Raw genomic sequence first — 25,234 nt, 5'->3', positions numbered from 1 at the left:
CGTTTGTAAATGACATATTTATTTCAAGGGATCTCGTTCCCTGATCGCTACCGATTAAAGATAGTCATTACAACCTTTAGGAAGCTTTTAAAAAGGTTGAATATTACATGGACCTTTACAGAACACAGCTGTAAAGGTGCAACCTTTCCTCTCCCAGGCTGACACTGAATGACAAATGCATGCTTGTATTACTAGCAGCCTTGATTACTGTAACACTCTCCTGTCTGGTCGACCAAAGAAAGCTATTGGCAAATGATACAGAATGCAGCAGCACGAGTCAGATGGAGAGCACATATCATACAAGTCTCTGCACTGATAACCTGTTCGTTTTATAATTTATTTTAAGATAATTGTATTAGTTTAGAAATCACTCTATGGTCACGCACACCACTGCATGTCAGACATGCTTTTAAGGTATATACCCTGTAGATCCCTCAGGTCCTCAGGTACTGGCCTTTTAACTATTCTGAAGATTCCAACAACACCTATCTACTTCCTGTTTCAAATGAATAATACTGGGCAGAAGTCTGCAAAGGGATGCTACAGACACATTAGCACACTGCAAAATACTGTCACCTATCTAACCATCTGTTCCAAAGCAATAGTAATAGATACTGTAGGAGTCTGCAGTGCACAGGGGTTACACACTCATCAGTACCCTCTAAAATACTGTCACTATCATATTTCCTGTTCCACATGAATAGTACTATATAGGAGTCTGCAGAGGGGTTACCTTGTTGGGAAACACAGTGTCTATCTCCTCCTGCAGCTTGGTCATAATGTGAGGGCTGGTTGCCAGATTGTAGGCCAGGAAGGACAGAGAGCTACTGGTGGTCTCATAGAGTGTTTCCACAGTGTAATGAAATCGATAGCTTCATTTATTAAGCACAAAATGATTGAGACTGAAAGCTATATGGAGGCAGTTGTACCGACTGTGAGGAACAGTGAGCTGAAGATGTCAAACTCGAGCATTTTCTTGATGTTGGTCACAAAGGGGTCAGAGGGGTTGTGGAGGGAGTCGATGTCGACACTGAATGAAGTGCTGACGACCACATCCATACTGTATGGTCCAAAGAACCTGGAACACAACCACAAAATCTTTGACCACCAGAACCACAACCACAAAATTAAAGGGGGAGTTCACTGAAATTACAAATTCACCTTATCTTCTCGGAGAGAAATACTCACTCTTTTAGTTCAATGGGCTCTTCGTTATCGGCCGTCTTCTTCAGATTGCTGACCAAATTACCAGAGTGCTGCTTCATGATCCCGAACATCTGAGTTGGGAAGGATACATGGAAAAATATGATGATTGATACATGGATTAATATGTGCAAAACATGGGTTAATATCCTGTTTGAAACAGGAATTATTTTAATGTTTATATAGCCTGAGAATATACATTCATACAGGATACATTATGTATATAGTCAAGGAATAAGTGACTCCAAAGATGAACTATTATTCTAAACTCTGTCATCTGACCACTGAACTTATCTAAGATAAGATTAAATATACTTTGTTGTCCCGGATGGAAATTTGTCTTAGACAATTAAAGTTGCTGCTTCACACAACAACAAACAACAATGAATACACACTATACACATAGTACAAATCACATAAACACACACACACACGTCAGAGTTGTTAGTCATTCATTTATTTGTGTTGTTGGAATGAATAAAAGAAGGAGAGGAGAGATGGGACTGTACCTCTTTGATCCGCCCACTGGTGAAGGAGGGAGACAGGACACTGCGGATCCGTCTCCATGCATCATCCTCAGCGATAAACACGGCGTCATACAGAGGCCCGTTGAGATAGAAATTCTAGAAAAATAACAATGATTATATACTGCAAAATTAACCGAATATTAATAATGCTATAATAACAATGATATTATCTATTTAATGAGCCCTTATGTTTTTTTCCCCATACAACAACTTCAATTTAGCGTATTACCCTCCTGTTAGTGAAAAGGGAGTAGCATTCCTTGATGAGGATGGTTTTGATCATGGCTGTGTCCATGATACACAGGACGGGCTGACGGCCATCATAGATCCTACAGACCAGCAAAAACAAAGATAGTTAGATATACACTCACCCAACACTTTATTAGGAACACTATACTAATACTAGGTAGAGCCTCCCTTTGCTCTCAAAACAGCCTCAATTCTTCGTGACATTGATTCCTTTGAGATTCTGGTCAATGATGACATGATTGCATCACGCAATTCCTGCACATTTTTCAGGTGCACTTTCAAGATGTGAATCTCCCGTTGTGCCACATCCCAAAGATGTTCTATTGGATTCAGATCCGGTGACAAGGAAGGCCACTGAAGAACACTGAACTCATTGTCATGTTCATGAAACCAGTTTAAGACGACTTTTGCTTTGTGACATGGTGCATTATCATGCTGGAAGTAGCCATTAGAAGGTGGGTAAATTGTGGCACATGGTCAGCAACAATACTTAAATAGGCTGTGGCATTCAAGCAAATATACCGTAGATAGAGACAGACAGACCCATCACAGATCCTGCACTCTTTGAAAAAGTGCTACCTAGAACCAAAAAGGGTTCTTCTTCCACTGTCCCTTTGAAGAAACCTTTTGGGTTCCATGTAAAACCCTTTCCACAGAAGGTTATACAGTACCGTGCGTAAGTAATGGGACAGTGAAGCATTTTTTCTTCTGTTTGGATTTGAAATAAAAACGTAGAGATTTTTATTTTTTATATAATGTACATATTGGTTTATCATTCAGAAATTCCAACACTTTTATGCATAATCCCCCTATTTCAGGCTACACAAAAGTGATAGGACAATTGGCTTGACAAGTGTGTTCGTCAGGTGTGTTCCGTCACATAATTTGTGCAGTCTGCTATTGGTGTCTTGTCAACATGAGGACCAAAGAGATGTTATTGAAAGTCAGGGAAGCCATTATGATGCTGAAATATCAGAAAAAAAATAAACATAGCCAAAACCTTAAACCTACCAAAATCAACAGTTTGGAACTTCATTTAACTTCATTAAAAGGAAAGAAAGCACTGGTGAGCTCAGAAATCGCAAATTACCTAGTAGGCCAAGGAAGACTTCCATTGGATAACCAAAGAATGCTCACCATAATTGAGAATCATTTATTTACATCTTGTCAGTCCAAGTACAAGTAAGTGGCTCCAAACTCATTGGACAGCATTTCATCATACAGCAGGACAATGACCCAAAACATACTGCCATAGGAACTAGGGAATTTTTCAGGGCCAAAAAGTGGAAAGTTGTTGACTGGCCAAGTCAGTCTCCAGATTTAAATCCTATAGAACATGCATTTCATTTGCTCAAGAGGAGACTTAGGGCAAAACATCCTAAAAAAACAACAACAGTCGCTGCAACATAGCATTACCAGAGAAGATACCCAGCGTCTGGTTGGGTCAATGGGTCACAGACTTTTGCACTTTTGCATACAAAGGATTGGGGACCAAATACTAAACATGAGTGCTTAATTTAGACATTTGATAATGCAAAAGAAGGAAAAATGCTTGGGCACCAAAATGGCTAGAGCCAGCCCTGATTAACAGAACCTTTATCGAGCGCACAACATCACATTAATGCCCATAGGAAGAATGAGAATAGAGTATCAACAAAATAACCAATTTAACACAATTTAAAACAACATACGTCTGTAAGTTTTAACCATACGTTAACGTGCGTCAAGGACAACGCGGGAGAATGATGCCCGTGATGGACCTAACCCAAAACTCAAAGAATATCTCGCTGTCCCTCTCCTTAAATATCATTCCCAACAAAGGACAAGGTGTTAGATACATTACAATAGCAAAGGAAGTGACAAATGGTGAAAGCTGAAAAATCTGAAACATAGTCAAAACCTTAGACCTGCCAAAATCAAGCACTGATGAGCTCAGCAATCGCAAATGGCTGAGGCTTCACTGCAAGATGCAAACCACTAGTTATTCTTAAAAAGGATAGTCGGGTTACAGTTTGCTAAGAAGTACCTAAAAAGCCTGCAGAGGTGTGGAAAAAAGTCTTGTGGACAGATAAGATGAATATTATCAGAGTGATTGCAAGAGGAAAGTTTGGAGAAAAAAGGATCTGCCCAAGGTTTACAGCATACCATCTCATCTGTGAAACATGGTGGAGGGGATGCTATGGTTTGGGCATGTATAGCTGCCACTAGAACTTGCTAACTTATCATAATTGATGATGTTACTGCTGACAGTAGCAGCAGAATGTATTCTGAAGTGTACAGAAATATCTTGTCTGGTCGAGTAAAAACAATGCTTCCAAATTCATTGGATGGCGCTTCATCATACAGTAAGACAATGACCCAAAACATACTGCCATTGGAGCTAGGGAGATTTTCAGGGCGAAAAAGTGGAAAGTCCTTGACTGGCCATGTCAATGTTTGGATTTAAATCCTACTGAACATGCATTTCATTTTCTGATGGTAAGATTTTGGGCAAAAAGACCTGGCAAAAAGATGGCTGGCCTGGCAGAATATCACCAGAGAAGATACCCAGCACCTGGTGGGGTCAATGGGTCCCAGACGGTTATTGCATACAAAGTATTGTCAACCAAATACTAAACATGAGTGCATCATTTCGACCATGTATACCAATACTAGACAAAAGAAAAGAAAAGAATCTAGCAAAAGCAAACTATGTTCTGACAGGGTTTGACTCATCTAATACGACATCAGATCTGGATAGGTTCCTTGATTTCCTCTGAAAGGTGACATAGGCATGAAAACATGTACACAACATCAAGAAGAAACCATTGATTAAAGCCAAATCAATTGACAGAGGCATGGCAGAAAATGTGTGTTGTCTCTTTAAAAGAAATGTTAAAAATCTCTTTGTTTTCCCTGAATGAAACAAAGCACAGGTGTTTAAAAGGCCAGCCCCACCCCTGATTACAATGATCCACACATGGAGACAGCCAAAGCAACATAGATCAATAAGACATCGCACATGTCACACCAGAATGTGTGTTGGCAAGTGTGTGCCCTTATAGCCAGGATCCACTCTCTGGTCACATCTCCCTGATGTTGGTTATGAAGAACTTTATCAAACGTTTGGATTTGAAATTAAACAATTACTACAAGGTTAAAGTAGAGATTCTCAGCTTTTATTTGATGGTATTTGTATACACATTGGTTTCACCATTTAGAAATTACCCCACTTTTTATGCATAATCCCCCTATTTCAGTGTACCCAAAAGTAATGGGACAGACTTATCAAATGTCCAAATGAAGCAGTCATGTTTAGTATTTAGTGGACAATCCACTAGTATTTAGTGGACAATAACTGCCTGAAGTCTGCAACCCACTAACCTCACCAGACGCTGGGCATCTTCTTTGGTGATGCTCTGCTAGGCCTGTACTGCAGCCATCTTTAGTTGTTGTTTGTTTTGAGGTCTTTTTGCCTAAATTCTTATCATTAGGGAAATGTAATGCATGTTCAATTGAATTTTAATCTGAAGATTGACTTGGCCAATCAAGATCTTTCCACTAGTTGCTATGGCAGTGTTTTGGGTCATTGTTTTATTGTATGGTGTGGCTCCATCCAATGCATTTGGAGGCATTTGCTTGCACTCAAGCAGACAAGATGTTTCTGTGCACTTCAGAATACATTCTGCTGCTGCCGTCAGCAGGTACAATCATCAATTAAGACAAGTTAGCAAGTTCTAATGGCAACTATACATGCCCAAACCTAACACCCCCTGCACCATGTTTCACAGATGAGGTGGTATGCTGTGGATCTTGGGCAGATCCTTTTTTCTCCAAACTTTTGTCACTCTAGTCCATGATAATATTCATCTCATCTGTCCACAATATCTTTTACGAGACCTTTGCAGGCTTTTTAGGTACTCTTTTTTAGCAAACTGTGACCATCCTTTTTGATGATAACTAGTGGTTTTTGATGATAAATGTGTCTTCCTCTTAGTTATAAACAAACCAGAATTAAATGCATAGGTCTATGTATGTATGGATGGATGGATGTTGTCATTGGAACAGCTGGAAGACTTTCTCTGCATCCCCGAAAAAACACATGTACGCAAGCACGCACAAACACACACACACACACGCACGCACGCACGCACGCACACACACACACACACACACACACACACACACACACAGGCATGTTTAAGATATGCGTAGCCCATGTTTATTAGTTGACTTTGTTGTGGGGTTAGTTTAGATACAGCGCACGATGCAACAAACAGGTATAATATCAGCACACCTCAGCATTGCTACACCCACGTGCTACCACAGGGAACTGGTACCCGCATAGTTAGATATGGTGGTCCCACACCAGAGAGAACTGGTATGTTCCAGATCATTATACGAGGTAACTAGCTAGTAAATTATTAATTACTAGAAAGTGCTCAGTAGTCCTAGGGCTACAAACACAAGCTGACCAACCCTCCTGCAAACAGGGTGCTAATATTTCTCAATATTACCTTGTCAAAGCTAGCCAAGGTTCTCAGCTGTCCGGAAACAACAAGTAACTTAGTTAGCCGACTGTCCCAAGTGCTAGCTGTAGCCTACACATGTGACCTTGCAAGTTCTAATAATAACCTGAGGAATTATCGTCGAGCTAGGGTTCAACAATAACAAAGAATTGAGAGCTCACAGGTTAGCTTGCTAGCTCAGAGAGTTAACAGGTGCTCAGAAGATGAAAATCGTCGTTGAGCTGAACCGTAGGATTCTATCATAGACAATCTAACGCCCCGTGAGAATCATAGGCTGAGGTGTAGCCAGCTACAACAACACAACTACAGTACACTTTTCAACCTAACGCCCCATGAGAATCATAGGCTTAGGTGTAGCCAGCTACAACAACACAACTACAGTACACTTTTCAACCTAACGCCCCGTGAGAATCATAGGCTGAGGTGTACCCAGCTACAACAACACAACTACAGTACACTTCAGACAGTCAGAGAGTGAAGAGTGGAAAGGATGAAATGGTGCGCTTGTAGCATCCCTTTATTGGGACAGGTGATAGGCGTTGCTATCACTTGCAAGTGTGTACGAGGTGTGATTCTGTGAATCAAGATGTAAATACAGTGCTCTCTGAAAGTATTCAGACCCCTTCACTTTTTCCACATTTTGTGATGTTACAGCCTTTTTCCTCATCAATCTACACACAATACCCCATAATGACAAAGCAAAAACAGGTTTTTAGAAATTGTTGCTAATTTATTCAAAATAAAAAACTGAAATATCACCTTTACATACGTATTCAGACCCTTTACGTTTTTTGTTGAAGCACCTTTGTCATTATTGCGTATTGTGTGTAGATTAATGAGGAAAAAAAATAATTTCATCTATTTTTGAATAAGGCTGTAACATAACATAATACGGAAAAAGTGAAGGGGTCTGAATACTTTCAGAATGCACTGTATGTGCCTGTTATAGTCCCATTGTGTGATTGGTGTGTGTACTGTTTTCTGGCACAGGCCTTAACTGATCCAACAAGTTCACCAATCATCAATGGTGTGATATGAAGTTGATGGATTTTAATGTTACATGCTACACCAGTGCGTGTGTAAAGTGTTGACATTGCGCAGCTGCTGCAGCAGCAACGCAAAATGATTCTTGGAGTGCTTGGAAATGGTATCAATGCTTTTTGGACGCTTAAAAACATATTCAATTAGTTTCATAGTATGGTAAAGTAATAGAAACATAGATTACAGAAATACATACAATAGTGGTACCTGTATGAAAAACAAAGTGATTGTCCTCGTTTATATTTGGAGGTAGAGGACAAACCCCAACTCTAAGATATTCAGACTTGACAAGACTCTCAACATAAAACAATGTACAGAATCCATAAATTAGAAGTTCCTTGCAGAAACAGACTGGGAGGCTATTTCTTCTGCATCCACACGTGCAACTGGTCACGTTTCTGGTGTAAGAGTAAATACTGCCATCTAGGGTTTAGAGATGGTTAACAGGAAATGGATACATTATTTTACGGATGTACTTTAGGCCTACGTTTGAGTAATTTAGCAGAAGCTCTTATCCAGAGCGACTTAAAATAAATAGCTACATTCATCTTCAGCTACATACATCACGGTCATCACAAGTAAGACTTTCTATAATAATAAATGCCACAAGCAGTCACAGTGGTAGAGAAAGGAAGTCAATTTAATTTAATGTTCAACTTAATTTATTGAACTTAAGTCAACTATATAAATTGATTTGCTATGTATCCCTAAATAGCGGCCAATTGTGTTGAGGTTTCCAGGCTTACGGTGTCGGCATGTGCAGTCCCCTGTCTTATCTCTGCACCCCCACACGCTCTCAGCCAGGGCCACATCAACAAGGCTTTTGACAGAAAGGCTCGTCCCCTGGTTTGCCTGATTGTGTACCAGCTGAGCCATCAGAGAACATGAGGGTTGGGGCATATCTGCATATCTGGAGCCATCGTTCATCTGAAATTAAAAAAGTAACATCAGAGGGGAGTGCAAGGTGAGACAAGAATTGGACAAATTCAACTGAGAGTTGAAGGTCATGGACTAAATGCTATAGTAAAACTAGCAACAATCACCTTCATCTACTTAGTCTATAGGTTCTCTACCATCTCTCTAATCGTCACCATGCTCACCTTCTTCAATGTCTCCCTCTCCTGTTCTAGCTTCTCTTTTTCCAGACTCTGTTTCGCTCTTTCTTCAGCCACCATCACCAGGGCCTCTCTCCTCTTGATGGCCTCTATCTCTTTCTCCATCTGTTTCTTATCCTTTTTAAATGTCTCCTTCTCCTTCCACATCTTGAGCATTTCTCGCTCCACATCCTGCCCGTCTCTTTTGATTTTCATCCACTCCTTCTTTATTATTTGCAACTCTGCTCCGACCTTCTCTGTCTTTCTAAGCATCTCCATTGAGGTCTCCTTTTCCTGCTCTAGCTTCTCCTTTTCCTGGCTCAGTTTAAGTCTTTCTTCGGCCTCCATCACCAGGGCCTCTCTCCTCTTGACTGCCTCCATTTCTTTTTCCATCTGTTTCTTGGCCTTGAGAAATGTCTCCTTCTCCTTCCACATCCCAAGCATTTCTTGCTCCACCTTCTGCCCGTCTCTTTTGATTTTCATCCACTCCTTCTTTATCATTTGCAACTCTGCTCCGACCTTCTCTGTCTTTCTAAGCATCTCCTTTGAGGTCTCCTTCTCCTGCTCTTCCTTCTCTTTTTCCTTGCTCAGTTTAAGTCTTTCTTCGGCCTCCATCACCAGGGCCTCTCTCCTCTTGACTGCCACCATATTTTTCTCCATCTCTTTCTCCATCTGTTTCTTGGCCTTGAGAAATGTCTCCTTCTCCTTCCACATCCTGAGCATTTCTTGCTCCACCTTGTGTCTGTCTCTTTGGATTTTCACGCTCTCCTTCCTCATCATATTTAACTCTGCCTCTGCCTTCTCAGCCTTTCTAAGTATCTCCTTTGAGGACTCCTTCTCTTTCTCAATCTCCATCATGAGGATCTTGATCCCACTGTCCATCTCCTCCCTCTCCCTATTGAACTCATTCCTGTCCTCCTGCAGTCTTTCTGCCTTTCTGGCCAGGATCTCCTCCTCCCTCTGCCTAACTTTTTGGTCCCTTCTCTTTTGTTTCTCATATTCCTCTATCTTTTTCTCAAACTCTGCCTTCTCTGTCTTAATCCTCAATACTCATATATATTTTCACCTCCATTGTTTTTATGCACCTACAGTAGATAGAACACAAACAAAAATGATTGAAATAATCTCCACACACCCATACTATAATGCAACAGGAATGTCAGAAAGATTCCCCAAATGAGAAAGGGATAACAATCTTTGAGTTTGCCCTTCTGAATCAGTCAACAAATACCAGTACACCGATTGGCAGCAAAGAAATGTTATTATCTATAATGTGCGTTCGGCTGGCGTCATAATGGGTTTGGAATGACTATCATGGTAATTCACTGCCTAACATCTCTTATCAGCGTTCGATGCAATGGTTCGAAGTGACTTGGTCCTGTCAGAGGCCTATGTTAGAGTCAGCAAAAGCTTCCAGTGTGGGTTGGCTGGCTATGTTTGTTGACACGCCTTGAAATATAGCCTACAATTGTGGCCAACAGGTCAAATATCAGTGGCCATATAATGGGCACATTTCATTAACTGGAATCCGCCTGGTACAGGTAGGAGCGTATAGGCTAACAAGCAGAAGACCTCCGCAAAATTAAAATAGCCCTAATTCAATTCATGCATTTAGGTCTCTAATAATAATAACAAATATATTTGATTTGGAATGTGTTTTTCATTTGTAGCCGACAATTTCAAAGCCTGTGCAGTTGAGTGCAATAGACACACAAACAAAAACACAAACAAAACACTAACAACAACAAGAGGACAGGACCTAAAGGAAGGCCTTTCTAAAGATGTGAGTTTTTAGGCATATAGAAATATCCAACGCTGAATTCGACTTAATGGGAATATCATCTCCTAGTGACAGATATCTCTCAGTGACATTTTTACGCGTCCCTTGTCCAAATGCTGTAAAGGTAGTCGGCCTATGCCGTCTCAAGTATTTACAAATACAAGTGTTATAAAACTATACTATATGTCAACTATACTACATCTCTGGCCTACATTAGCCTACCTCAGTCAGTAGGCTGTGTATAAGCGCCGAATCTTCCGGTTATAATCTCTTTATATCTCACTCTGGTAATACTGATTGCACAGGTTCAGGTTGCGTCTTAGCTCGTTATGCCACTGAACTAAAAGTTCAAGATCTTTGTGTATTATTGCAGAACATTCTCAATTCTGTGTACATATCAACGTCATAATGATACCAATAGCAACGCATTTTGGGTGGAATCCTAACTCCAAATCCGCGCGCGTAAATCTTGCATTCATGTCAATGGGAAATTGATTCGATTTACACGCGGATCTCGAGTTAGGATTCCACTGCAATACACATTTAAGTTTAAGTTCATTTGAATTTATAGTGCATTTTACCCACAATATACGGTTTACACAAAAGTAGCCTACAAGACAAATACAACATTTGAAAAAACATATTGCATAGAATCAAATTTGGGGATATACAGGTTTTTTTTCTTTATAAAGTACATTACAAACATAAAGTCTCATAAAGTACATTACAAATACGAAACAATTATTAGTCATATTTTTTATTAGTAATAATAATAAGTATTTTATATTTAATACAAAATAGATTAAATGGTGAAATTGGTGTGTATAAATATATAAAACTTGACTCATAATCCGTATAGTGCTGTTTTTGGAGTAATTACTAATTACTAGTAATTACTAGTGTGTGCGGACTGCGCTCCCTGTCCCGTCTTTCTGCTGTGGGGCAGCGGAGCACTCTTGCCCCATCGTTGCGAGGGGAACAACGTGAGCGTGTTTGGCGTAAGCAGGGAAAACCTCACGCAAATTATATTGGGTATGAATTCTGCCTAGCAACAGGTGGCGAAAAACTATTAAACGCTAATGTCGTTAACGTGGTCTGACATGACAGGAAATAATCACAAAGCAATTCAGTTCATCTACTGTACGTCTATCGCTAATGCTAGCTAGCTAAAGTTTTCACAATGAATCGTGTAGATTATTTGTTGACCATGCGGTTTAGTACATTGCCTTTGGAAGAGAAGTTGGAGATAAAACGTTTTGGGCCAACAGGAATGGTTTGACAAAAAGAGATGGCTAACCGCTACCACCTCGAAACATGCGCTGTTCTGTTTCCCATGTATGATTTTTGGTGGAGACTATTTGGGCATCGGCTGGATTCAAAGACATTATACATCTGTCAGAACAGAACAGACACCAGCGACTGAACGGCCGTGACATGATTTCCATTGAAAATGCATTGATCCAGGGACAGATGGATTTCAACAGTAAAGTCATCGAGAGGTTTGCTGAAGCAACGAACCGCCGCGCTACTTTCCTATTCAAGTGAGCGGGTCTGTTTGGACATGTATGACAAATGGACAATGCGCCGTTCACTGTAGACTATATTGCTTTTGTTTTGTAGTCATTTTAAACGTTATACTGGCTGTGATATAAAGTGGAGGACTAAATGTTACGTATAGGCCTAATATCTAGACCGTTGATGGGCACACTTGTTACTTCTCGCTTTCAGAACCCTGGACTGGGCTCGGGCTGTATATTCATATAGTTCCGTTAATTAGCCTAGCCTACTTTCCGTGATTTAATGTGACTTTTGTAGTGTGTTATAGCCTCTGCACTGATGCTATTTATTTCACATTTAAAATAATACAATTGATAAAACCTGATTAAACTTTCCTACAAGTTAACGATGTGCCGAATGCTTGTATTTTGATTAAACATGCAAGTTATTGAAGACACGTGTCTGTCTCATCTTTTTACTTTGTTGCAGTATAGGCGTTCTGTGTCGCGCTGAAGCGTATGAAGTGTATTCAGTTATGGGGTTTACTGTACATACTTTTTCTCTGCACTGTTCCTGCTGCAGAGGATGCGTAAACGATTTTCCCATGTTGTTTTTTGGTTGTGGTCTGTGTTTATACATTTAGGCTATTAGTTGTATCCTACTTTTCAGTTTTACAAGTCAAATCTTATGACAGATGAGATGGCACTTCAACCGATAAAATGCAGGTACATTTTGACTACTGCTGCACTACGATACCCATAGATAGACCCAATACATTGGTAACTGCACTACTTTTACAGCTCATATACTGCTTATACTGTTCATACTGCATTCTATATTTATTCTGCTTATAATGTTACTGTTAATACATATATTGCTTATACTGCACTACTTATACTGCTCATATACTGCTTATACTGCTCATATACTGCTTATACTGCACTACTTATACTGCTCATATATTGCTTATACTGCTCTACCTGTATATATTGTTCACATTGCACTTTTCTGCTTTTTTGCACTTCTGGTTAGACGCTAACTGCATTTCGTTGTCTCTGTACTTGTACTCTGCACAATGACAATAAAGTTGAATCTAATCTAACACCTATTTATTGTCATGTTTTGATGGCATGTTGTTCATTCTCATGTTATGATTTAGTTTGTGATTATACACACGTTTTTAGCGTGATGATAGAGACCCACTACCAGACGAGTACAAAACATACACAAGTCACATGCAAATCCCTGCACTGCAGACGACAGACAACAACTGTCTCTGTACAACTAGTCCTGGACCTCCACTAATAGACAGATACAAAGAGAGCAGCATACAGTAGCAGCAGAGCCCAGAGGCGAGGCGAGGCAAGGCAAGTTTATTTATATAGCACATTTCATACACAGAGGCAATTCAAAGTGCTTTACGTAAAATAGATAGAAAGGAAAGAGCATGAAAGAAAAATTAGAATAAAAACGCATAAAAGACATAAAAAAAGAATAAAAGTCACAGTGCATTTTAGGGTCACAGTGCAATTATTAGCGCCAATTTAGTTTCAATTTAAGGCAAAAGCGAAGCCCTTTTTTTTTTTAAGCCCATTTTTGAAAGTAGCCAGTGTTGGGGCTTATCCTAGATCTATGTGTAACATAATAACTGAGAGACCTGCAGCAGGGCAGGTCCTCATCACTGGCTGTCTGCTTTGAGCTGGTTGTCGTTGGACTCCTGGCAGCAGGACAGCAGCTTGAGTTTGATGGGCCGTATGGGCATCAGAGTGTTCTGTAGGTCCATCTCAATGGGGATCTGGTGAGAGTTGACACACAGTTAAAGTATTGTAGCGAACGGCGGGGCAGAGCAGCTTGCCTTAAGCGGGTATCGAACTCGCAACCTTCCGCTTACAAACCGGCCGCGCTAGCCACAACACCAAGAGAGTTAACTCCCTTGGCGGAGCTGCTAACGGGCCTTACACAGGGTCGTTACAGTATGAAGGAACGAGTAAAACAGATGTCAGCGTTACACTATGAATGTTACCTAATACAGTGTCACTGTTACGTTCGGGTAGCATTGCACTATAAATTCAAATAAACTCAAACTCCTGGACAACGTCTCTTGGGTCGACATACATTAAAATGGCCCTATGAAGTCTCGAGGGAGTTTTGCAGAAATACAAATAGCTTTTTTTTAAATCTCACACTTCCATCATTTAGTTACTAAATTTTAGTAGGTAGCCTATACTGAGGATGATTGGCGCCTAGTACTGAAAAATGCAATCTGGGAAATTAAATGGGGAGTACATACTCATGCAGTACGCAAGTACAGAATTGTAGTATGGGGGTTCAAACCCGGGTCTCCCATGTGGAAGACACAAACGCTACTATTAAGCCAAGAGGACATCCTCAAGGTCTGAGGGCGACACTTCAGTTTACATGTCTCAGGCAGGGCTACCTCATCACGCGAGTGTGATTCCAAAATCACCTCTGCTACATATAGAAACGCAACAAAGTCATAGGTACAAAATTATATTTACAATCATTGTATCATTATTTTGTCTCACCTCTGTCTCTTTGCAGACGGTGAAGTTGAACCTCTGTAGAATCTCCACCATCGCCAGTTTCATCAATACCAGAGCGAATCGCATCCCGATACAGTTCCGTGGGCCCAACCCGAACGGCATGTAGGTGTATGGGTCGATGCTCTCCTTGTTCTCCTTACTGAACCTACACACGGAGAGTTCAGAGGAGGAGGGGTTAAAGAACATATCAATTAAATCACAGTAATATGATGGTTATACATGGTTGAAGAAACCTGTTTGTGTTTGGTCGTCGCATTTAGGTTTGTTTTATGGTTGTTTGTGGAACACTGCTCTTATCGTTGCTGTTGTGATTGATATTGTGGTTGTGGTTAAGATGTGGCCCATTACCTCTCTGGTTTGAACTCCTCTGGGTCTTCCCACACATCGGGGTCACGGTGCAAGGTCCAGATGGGTAACATGACAACCATACCCTTGGGGATGGTGATGCCGCTGATCTCAACAGATTTCTTGGCGACTCTTTCAAGTCGATGGGGTACAACCTGAGAGACTCGTTGATCACGCTGTCTAGATAGTCCATCTGCATCAGAGCCTCGTACTGGATAGGAGCCTGAACAGGGATATTACACTCACATGAGCACTAGTGATTGGTCGTTCACGTAGCCGTAGCCCAGAACTAACTCTTTTTTGTCGCAAATCTGAAGAGCTGTTAGTTTTTTGTGTTCTTTTTTTGGGAAATGAACACAGTACTGTACTTATTCTAATCTGCATAGCCTAATTTCATGACACCCGCATACAGAACGCCATTACTTTCAATGTACGTGTGTAATAGAGACTTGCTTTTTTGTTGTACATGAATAAACAAAAAAATCGCTAAATAATGTTATCTTGATAGTTAGAAGAAAATACATTTAGATTCCACTGAACAATGTAAATGATAGATGTACACAAGGATCAATCAGAAGTCAAAATGCCACTAAACTGGGCTGCTTTTAGTGGATTGACTGCTTGGAATACTGAATGTGCTATAGTCTATTATTTCCTATCACAGTCGACAGACTACAAGAAAACTGTCAGGTGGTTCAAATGTGAATAACTTGGTATCCATTCCATTAACTGTGGCCGGGCAGCACCGAACAGCCCAGAGAACATTACCATGGTGCTTTTGAATATTAGGTCCCTATCTGGCAAAACCTTTATTGATCTTATCTCAGAGCGAAAGCTGCACTGTAATGTTTTTATCTGAAACCTGGCTAAACATGAATGCATGTCAGTCTATTAGAAGTAGGGAAAAAATATATTTTCGCTCCATTACTTATTTAGCCATGTCGCTGAGCAGATGAGAATTTCATGATGAATATGAATATGAATAGTACACCATCAACAGCTTCCTCCTGTGATAATGATTTAGTAACCAGCTTCAACACCAAACTAAGGGCAACTATCGACTCTGTAGCACCACTCAAACTGAAAAAGGCTGTGGCCAAATTTAAAAGAATTTGCAGAAAGTCTGAGCTGACAAAAACTGCAGGTCCACCTTGATATTCTTCGAGAGCATCTTTCTGCTTTTAATAAGGCAATAAAAAAAACGCCAAGCCGGATCATTTCTCAAAATTGATAATGAATCATAACAACTCAAACAGTGCTCTTTTCAACGATTGACAGCCTTATAAATCCCGCCCACAAGACACCTGGTGATCTGCTCTCCACCTACAAATGTGAGGAATTTGCAACATACTTCTGAGATAAGAGAAACAATATTAGGTGAGGAGGATCACTCAGGCAAGACCTGAAGATGTGTTTGATGACTTGTTACCCCACCTTCCACCACATGGAAGCACTATGAACTCTTTTGCAGTGGTCATACAGAAATGCTCAGCAAAGTGGGGGTCTGTTCATCTGCACCTAAAACTACCATGGTGAAACCCCTCCTGAAGAAAAGTAACTTAGACTCTTCAGTCCTTAGCGATTTTAGGCCAATCTCCAACCTTCCCTTTTTAAGCAAAAAAATTATAATTCTTGAAAAAAAGGTGTTCAAACTGTTAAATAATCTCCTTCTTCCCAACTGTACCTTTGACATGTTCCAATCTGGCTTTTGTGCCGATCATAGCACTGAGATAGCACTATGTTGTTAAGTTATTAACTAGGTTCTTAATGACCTTAGAATTAATTAATTAATGCTGATGCCAAAATGCTCTTTGTCCTTGTCCTGGTCAAACTGTCTGCACACTTAAAGACACTACTTACAGTAACACTAAGCACCAGGCAAAAAAACAAGGTGTTACCATTGACTCAGATCTTAATTTTGAAACCCATATCAAGAATGTGACTAAAACATATTTGTATCACTTAAAGAAGAGTAAGTAAGTTTGCCGGAAATCTGCCATCGTGGAGAAATTCTGTCTGAAGTTGTCCAAACAACAACATCCTCCCTAATAATAATATATCCCCCCGAAATGAACTTGCAGTGTTGGACATTAGCTGTTGTTTTTCTGCATGCGCACACGATTGGGAGAGGCAGCCACCAGAGAAAGGTCAGTCTACTCCCCTAGAACACCCCTGGCACTCACAACATGTTTATATGCAAACCGAATGTCAGGTAGGACACTGCATTTTAAAAAGCGTGTTTTCCGAACCAAAACAGCGTTCGTAAATGAAATATTTATTCATAAGGGATTTATTATAAGGGATCTTGTTCCCTGATCGCTACCGATTAAAGATAGTCATTACAACCGTTAGGAAGCTTTTAGAAAGCTTGAATATTACATGGACCTTTACAGAACACAGCTGTAAAGATGCAACCTTTCCTCTCCCAGGCTGACACTGCGAGACGAATGCATGCTTGTATTACTAGCAGCCTTGATTACTGTAACACTCTCTTGTCTGGTCGACCAAAAAAAGCTCTTGGCAAATGATACAAAATGCAGCAGCACGAGTCAGATGGAGAGCACATATCACACAAGTCTCTGCACTGATTACCTGTTAGTTTTATAATTTATTTTAAGATGATTGTATTAGTTTAGAAATCACTCTATGGTCATGCACACCACTGCATGTCAGACATGCTGTTAAGGTATATACCCTGTAGATCCCTCAGGTCCTCAGGTACTGGCCTTTTAAGTATTCTGAAGATTCCAACAACACCTATCTACTTCCTGTTTCAAATGAATAATACTGGGCAGAAGTCTGCACAGGGATGCTACAGACACATTAGCACACTGCAAAATACTGTCACCTATCTAACCATCTGTAGGAGTCTGCAGTGCACAGGGGTTACACACTCATCAGTACCCTCTAAAACACTGTCACTATCATATTTCCTGTTCCACATGAATAGTACTATATAGGAGTCTGCAGAGGGGTTACCTTGTTGGGAAACACAGTGTCTATCTCCTCCTGCAGCTTGGTCATGATGTGAGGGTTGGTTGCCAGATTGTAGGCCAGGAAGGACAGAGAGCTACTGGTGGTCTCATAGCCAGCAAAGATGAACATCATTGCCTGGGACAAGATCTCGTGGTCACTCAATCCTATGATGATGGAGAGAGGGGGAGAATGAGAGGGAGGAGAGGGAGAGTGGGAGAAATGGGGTGGTAGGTGTGAGAAAGGGACGAAGTAGAGTATTTCCACGGTGTGTTTGTAGGTATAGGTGTTTGAGGCAGGTACTGTATGTGTGTGTTAGATGCTAGTATACAGTGTGTGTGTGTGTGTGTGTGTGTGTGTGTGTGTGTGTGTGTGTGTGTTTAAGGCAGGCACCTTTACTCTGCTCCTCTCCCTTTGAGTTGCTGTCTTTCTGCGAGTCTATCATCAGCTGCAGGAAATCTACCCGACTCTGGAAGCAGGCTTACGTCAGATCAAAATCACATGAGAACTACCAGATGCTACCAAATCTCTACAATTGTATTACACAATACTGGCTGAAGATCGTATATTTGATCAGTTATATTTACATACCTTCCTGGTGCTAGCCACGCGATTGGACTTGATCTTCTGAAAGACAGCGTAGAAGAAATCTGTGACCGAGGCAGGGAATAGGGATACCTCCATGTTTGCCATAACAGGACCCATGAAGGGGAAGAATGCTGGATGGACAGGAAATGCCACGGTTACAAACAGGAACAGGAAATACCATGATACGTGACTCCAATCCTATTCAATGCACAGCCCTGTCCAGAAACAACTCCTAGGCTCTATCCCTAGACACTTCTGTATCCAATCCACTCAGATCTCCAAGTGTCCAGCATTTAGGAACTAGAGGTTGGTTCTGGACACGGCCCATGTGTTTGTCAAATGAGTAGAGCGCAAACCATTGGCAGTGTGGTTTATGTCAGTCTAATCAATGAAATCAATAGCTTCATTTATTAAGCACAAAATGACTGAAAGCTATATGGGGGCAGTTGTACCGACTGTGAGGAACAGTGGGCTGAAGATGTCAAACTTGAGCATTTTCTTGAAGTTGGTCACTGTAACAATGTCCGATGGTACACAGAGGCAGACGCAGCGTTTACGTTGAGGGAACAACTTTCCCGTTTATTCATACAGGGCGTTTTAACTGTTCGTTGGGACTTTCCCGTCCCCGCTTTCCAGCCTTTCCACGCTCAGGCGACTTTCCAGTCGACGTTCGCTCTACTGTCAGCCTGTCTCGCCGTCTCCAGCTTAGCTCGCCTACTGAAATGGCAGAAGCACACACACATCTTAAACATTCGCCGGCGAGACTTAATTCGCAGCAGGTGTGCAACAAAAGTCTCGCCGACACAACCCCGGCCACGGTCCGGTAGCTCCCTCTACAGGCCGAACGCTGCATGTCCCCCCACAGTCACAAAGGGGTCGGAGGGGTTGTGGAGGGAGTCGATGTCGACACTGAATGAAGTACTGACGACCACATCCATACTGTATGGTCCAAAGAACCTGGAACACAACCACACAATCTCTGACCACCAGAACCACAACCACAAAATTAAAGGGGGAGTTCACTGAAATTACAAATTCACCTTATCGTCTCGGAGATAAATACTCACTCCTTTAGTTCAATGGGCTCATCGTTATCAGCCGTCTTCTTCAGATTGCTGACCAAGTTACCAGAGTGCTGCTTCATGATCCTGAGCATCTGAGTTGGGAAGGATACATGGAAAAATATCATGATTGATACGTGGATTAATATGTGCAAAACATATATTAATATCATGTTTGAAACAGGAATTATTTTAATGTTTATATAGCCTGAGAATATACATCCATACAGGATACATTATGTATATAGTCAAAGAATAAGTGACTCCAAAGATGAACTATTATTCTATACTACTTATCGAAGATAAGATCAAATATACTTTATTGTCCCGGATGAAAATTTGTCTTGGATTAATTAATTAAAGTTGCTGCTTCACACAACAACAAACAACAATGAATACACACTATACACATAGTACAAATCACACACACACTCTCACACACTCTCACACACACACACACACACACACACACACACACACACACACACACGCGTCAGAGTTGTTAGTCATTCATTTATTTGTGTTGTATAAAGGAATGAATGAAAGAAGGAGAGGAGAGATGGGACTGTACCTCTTTGATCCGCCCACTGGTGAAGGAGGGAGACAGGACACTGCGGATCCGTCTCCATGCATCATCCTCAGCGATAAACACGGCGTCATACAGAGGCCCGTTGAGATAGATATTCTAGAAAAATTATTATTATTATATACTGCAAGATTAACCTAATATTAATAATGCTATAATAACAATGATATTATCTATTTAAGGAGCCCTTATGTTTTTTTCCCCATACAACAACTTCAATTTAGCGTATTACCCTCCTGTTAGTGAAAAGGGAGTAGCATTCCTTGATGAGGATGGTTTTGATCATGGCTGTGTCCATGATACACAGGATGGGCTGACAGCCATCATAGATCCTACAGACCAGCAAAAACAAAGATAGTTAGATATACACTCACAGAGCACTTTATGAGGAACACTATACTAATACTGGGTAGGGCCTCCCTTTGCTCTCAAAACAGCCTCAATTCTTCGTGGCATTGATTCCACAAGATGTTGGAAACATTCCTTTGAGATTCTGGTCCATGATGACATGATTGCATCACTCAATTCCTGCAGATTTTTCAGGTTCACTTTCAAGATGTGAATCTCCCGTTCTACCACATCCCAAAGGTGTTCTATTGGATTCAGATCCTGGGAAGGCCACTGAAGAACACTGAACTCATTGTCATGTTCATGAAACCAGTTTAAGACAACTTTTGCTTTGTGACATGGTGCATTATCATGCTGGAAGTAGCCATTAGAAGATGGGTCAATTGTGGCCATGAAGGGATGCACATGGTCAGCAACAATACTCAAATAGGCTGTGGCATTCAAGCGGATATATACCGTAGATAGAGACAGACAGACCCATCACAGATCCTGCACTCTTAGAAAAAAAGTGCTACCTAGAAGGGTTCTTCTTCTACTCTCCCTTTGAAGAAACCTTTTGGGTTCCATGTAGAACCCTTTTCCACAGAAGGTTATACAGTACCGTGCGAAAGTAATGGGACAGTGAAGCATTTTTTCTTCTTTTTGGAGTTGAAATGAGAACGTAGAGATTCTCATCTTTTATTTGATGTTATTTGTGTACATATTGGTTTATCATTCAGAAATTACAACATTTTTATGCATAATCCCCCTATTTCAGGCTACACTAAAGTGATGGGACAATTGGCTTGACAGGTGTGTTCGTCAGGTGTGTTCCATCACATAATTTGTGCAGTCTGCTATTGGTGTCTTGTCAACATGAGGACCAAAGAGATGTTATTGAAAGTCAGGGAAGCCATTATGATGCTGAAATATCAGAAAAAAATAGCCAAAACCTTAAACCTACCAAAATCAACAGTTTGGAACTTCATTAAAAGGAAAGAAAGCACTGGTGAGCTAAGAAATCGCAAATGGCAAGGAAGACTTCCAGTGGATAACCAAAAAATGCTCACCATAATTAAAAAAAAAAACTAAAAAAAACTGCCCCAAAGATTAGGAACACTCTCCAGGAGGTAGGCGTCAATGAGTCAGAGACTACCATCCGCAGAAGACTTCACCAGCAGAACTACAGAGGCTACACTGCAAGGTGCAAACCACTACTTAGCCACAAGAACACACTGGCTGTCTGCTGATTGACGCTTGACTGTAGATTGTCGCTTTGTGTCAAAAGAACTCCCTAACGCACACTTTTTCAAAGTAGGTGAATTCATCAGATCTGTTTGAAACATTGCATTTTATCCATGCACGACGACTGCTTAGATACTCGCAGCACAGTTGCCCCATATAAATTGCCCATGAGCGCGGAGCTTGTCTTTGTCACTGTAGCAACTTTGCTCCATCAGCGGGAGAAGTCGGTTCGACGCCCCTGTAAGCACATGTTTCTCTAATTCCATTGTTTCAGGCAAGCCACTGTGACGTCAGACGCCTTTACGCAAACAGCTTTGTATTTGTTTTGACATGCAGGCAGGCAGGCAGGCAGACAGGCAGACAGGCAGACAGACAGGCAGGCAGGCAGGCAGACAGGCAGGCAGGCAGACAGACAGACAGACAGACAGACAGGAAGGCAGACAGACAGACATACATGCAGGCAGGCAGGCAGGCAGGCAGGCAGGCAGGCAGACATGCAGGCAGGCAGGCAGACAGACAGACAGACAGACAGACAGACATGCAGGCAGGCAGGCAGGCAGGCAGACAGGCAGGCAGACAGACAGACAGACAGACAGACAGACAGACAGACAGGCAGGCAGGCAGGCAGGCAGGCAGACAGACAGGCAGGCAGACAGACAGATAGACATGCAGGCAGGCAAGCAGGCAGACAGGCAGGCAGACAGACAGACAGACAGACAGACATGCAGGCATGCAGGCAGGCAGACAGACAGACAGACAGACAGACATGCAGGCAGGCAGGCAGGCAGGCAGGCAGGCAGACAGACATGCAGGCAGGCAGGCAGGCAGGTAGGCAGACAGGCAGACAGACATGCAGACAGACATGCAGGCAGGCAGGCAGGCAGGCAGACAGACAGACAGACAGACAGACAGACAGACATGCAGGCAGGCAGGCAGGCAGACAGACAGACAGACAGGCAGGCAGACAGGCAGACAGACAGACAGACATGCAGGCAGGCAGGCAGGCAGGCAGACAGACAGACAGACAGACAGGCAGGCAGACAGGCAGGCAGACAGACAGACAGACAGACAGACAGACAGGCAGGCAGGCAGACAGACAGACAGGCAGTCATGCAGGCAGGTAGGCAGACAGGCAGACAGACAGACATGCAGGCAGACAGACAGACATGCAGGCAGGCAGGCAGGCAGGCAGACAGGCAGGCAGACAGACAGACATGCAGGCAGGCAGGCAGACAGACAGACAGGCAGGCAGGTAGGCAGGCAGGCAGACAGACAGACAGACAGACAGACAGACAGACAGACAGACAGACAGACATGCAGGCAGACAGACAGACAGACAGACAGACAGACAGACATGCAGGCAGGCAGGCAGGCAGGCAGACAGACAGACATGCAGGCAGGCAGGCAGGCAGACAGACATGCAGGCAGGCAGGCAGGCAGGTAGGCAGACAGGCAGACAGGCAGGCAGACAGACATGCAGGCAGGCAGGCAGGCAGACAGACAGACAGACAGACATGCAGGCAGGCAGGCAGGCAGGTAGGCAGACAGGCAGGCAGACAGACAGACAGGCAGGCAGACAGACAGACAGACAGACATGCAGGCAGGCAGGCAGGCAGACAGACAGATAGACATGCAGGTAGGCAGACAGACAGACAGACAGACATGCAGGCAGGCAGACAGGCAGGCAGACAGACAGACAGACAGAAAAGCAGGCAGGCAGACAGACAGACAGACAGACATGCAGGCAGGCAGGCAGGCAGACAGACAGACAGACAGACAGGCAGACAGACAGACAGGCAGGCAGACAGACAGACAGACATGCAGGCAGACAGGCAGGCAGACAGGCAGACAGACAGACAGACAGACAGACAGGCAGACAGACATGCAGGCAGGAAGACAGAAAGACAGGCAGGCAGACAGGCAGACAGGCAGACAGACAGACAGACAGACAGGCAGGCAGGCACAGACAGACAGACAGACAGACAGGCAGGCAGGCAGACAGACAGACAGACAGACAGACAGACAGACAGACAGACAGACAGACAGACAGACATGCAGGCAGGCAGGCAGGCAGGCAGGCAGGCAGACAGACAGACAGACAGACAGACAGACAGGCAGGCAGGCAGGCAGGCAGGCAGACAGGCAGACAGACAGACAGACAGACAGACAGACAGGCAGGCAGACAGACAGACAGACAGACATGCAGGCAGACAGGCAGGCAGACAGACATGCAGGCAGACAGGCAGACAGGCAGACAGACAGACAGACAGACAGACAGACAGACAGACAGACAGACATGCAGGCAGGAAGACAGACAGACAGGCAGGCAGACAGGCAGACAGGCAGACAGACAGACAGACAGAAAAGAAGGCAGGCAGACAGACAGACAGACATGCAGGCAGACAGGCAGACAGACAGACAGACAGGCAGACAGACAGACAGACAGACAGACAGACAGACAGACAGACAGACAGACATGCAGGCAGGCAGGCAGGCAGGCAGACAGGTAGGCAGACAGGCAGGCAGACAGGCAGACAGGCAGACAGACAGACAGACATGCAGGCAGGCAGGCAGACAGACAGACAGACATGCAGGCAGACAGGCAGGCAGACAGACAGACAGACAGACATGCAGGCAGGCAGGCAGGCAGGTAGGCAGACAGGCAGGTAGGCAGACAGGTAGGCAGACAGGCAGACAGGCAGGCAGACAGACAGACAGACAGACAGACATGCAGGCAGGCAGGCAGGCAGGCAGACAGACAGACAGACAGACATGCAGGCAGACAGGCAGACAGACAGGCAGACAGACAGACAGACAGACAGGCAGGCAGGTAGGCAGGCAGGCAGACAGACAGACAGACAGACAGACATGCAGGCAGGCAGGCAGGCAGGCAGGCAGGCAGGCAGGCAGGCAGACAGACAGACAGACAGACAGACAGACAGGCAGACAGGCAGACAGGCAGACAGACAGACAGGCAGGCAGGCAGGCAGACAGACAGACAGACAGACATGCAGCCAGGCAGGCAGGCAGGTAGGCAGACAGGCTAGTCATGTTCATGAAACCAGTTTAAGACAACTTTTGCTTTGTGACATGGTGCATTATCATGCTGGAAGTAGCCATTAGAAGATGGGTCAATTGTGGCCATGAAGGGATGCACATGGTCAGCAACAATACTCAAATAGGCTGTGGCATTCAAGCGGATATATACCGTAGATAGAGACAGACAGACCCATCACAGATCCTGCACTCTTAGAAAAAAAGTGCTACCTAGAAGGGTTCTTCTTCTACTCTCCCTTTGAAGAAACCTTTTGGGTTCCATGTAGAACCCTTTTCCACAGAAGGTTATACAGTACCGTGCGAAAGTAATGGGACAGTGAAGCATTTTTTCTTCTTTTTGGAGTTGAAATGAGAACGTAGAGATTCTCATCTTTTATTTGATGTTATTTGTGTACATATTGGTTTATCATTCAGAAATTACAACATTTTTATGCATAATCCCCCTATTTCAGGCTACACTAAAGTGATGGGACAATTGGCTTGACAGGTGTGTTCGTCAGGTGTGTTCCATCACATAATTTGTGCAGTCTGCTATTGGTGTCTTGTCAACATGAGGACCAAAGAGATGTTATTGAAAGTCAGGGAAGCC

General features: G+C 42.9%; 1 protein-coding gene across 1 annotated transcript; it reads right to left on the bottom strand.

Annotated features, from left to right (window-relative positions):
* Positions 1 to 17,760: 17,760 nt before the first annotated feature.
* On the bottom strand, positions 17,761 to 18,465 carry LOC310824160 (cytochrome P450 3A27-like; the record flags this gene model as incomplete). Its single annotated transcript, XM_083696977.1, has 3 exons — positions 17,761 to 17,948; positions 18,175 to 18,250; positions 18,373 to 18,465. 3 exons carry the CDS (start codon positions 18,463 to 18,465, stop codon positions 17,761 to 17,763), a joined length of 357 nt encoding a protein of 118 aa, XP_083553103.1.
* Positions 18,466 to 25,234: the final 6,769 nt, after the last annotated feature.

The sequence above is a fragment of the Argentina silus genome, assembly GCF_951799395.1.
Source record: "Argentina silus genome assembly, chromosome: Y".
Lineage (NCBI taxonomy): Eukaryota > Metazoa > Chordata > Actinopteri > Argentiniformes > Argentinidae > Argentina > Argentina silus.
This window is presented reverse-complemented; position numbering and strand designations above follow the sequence as displayed.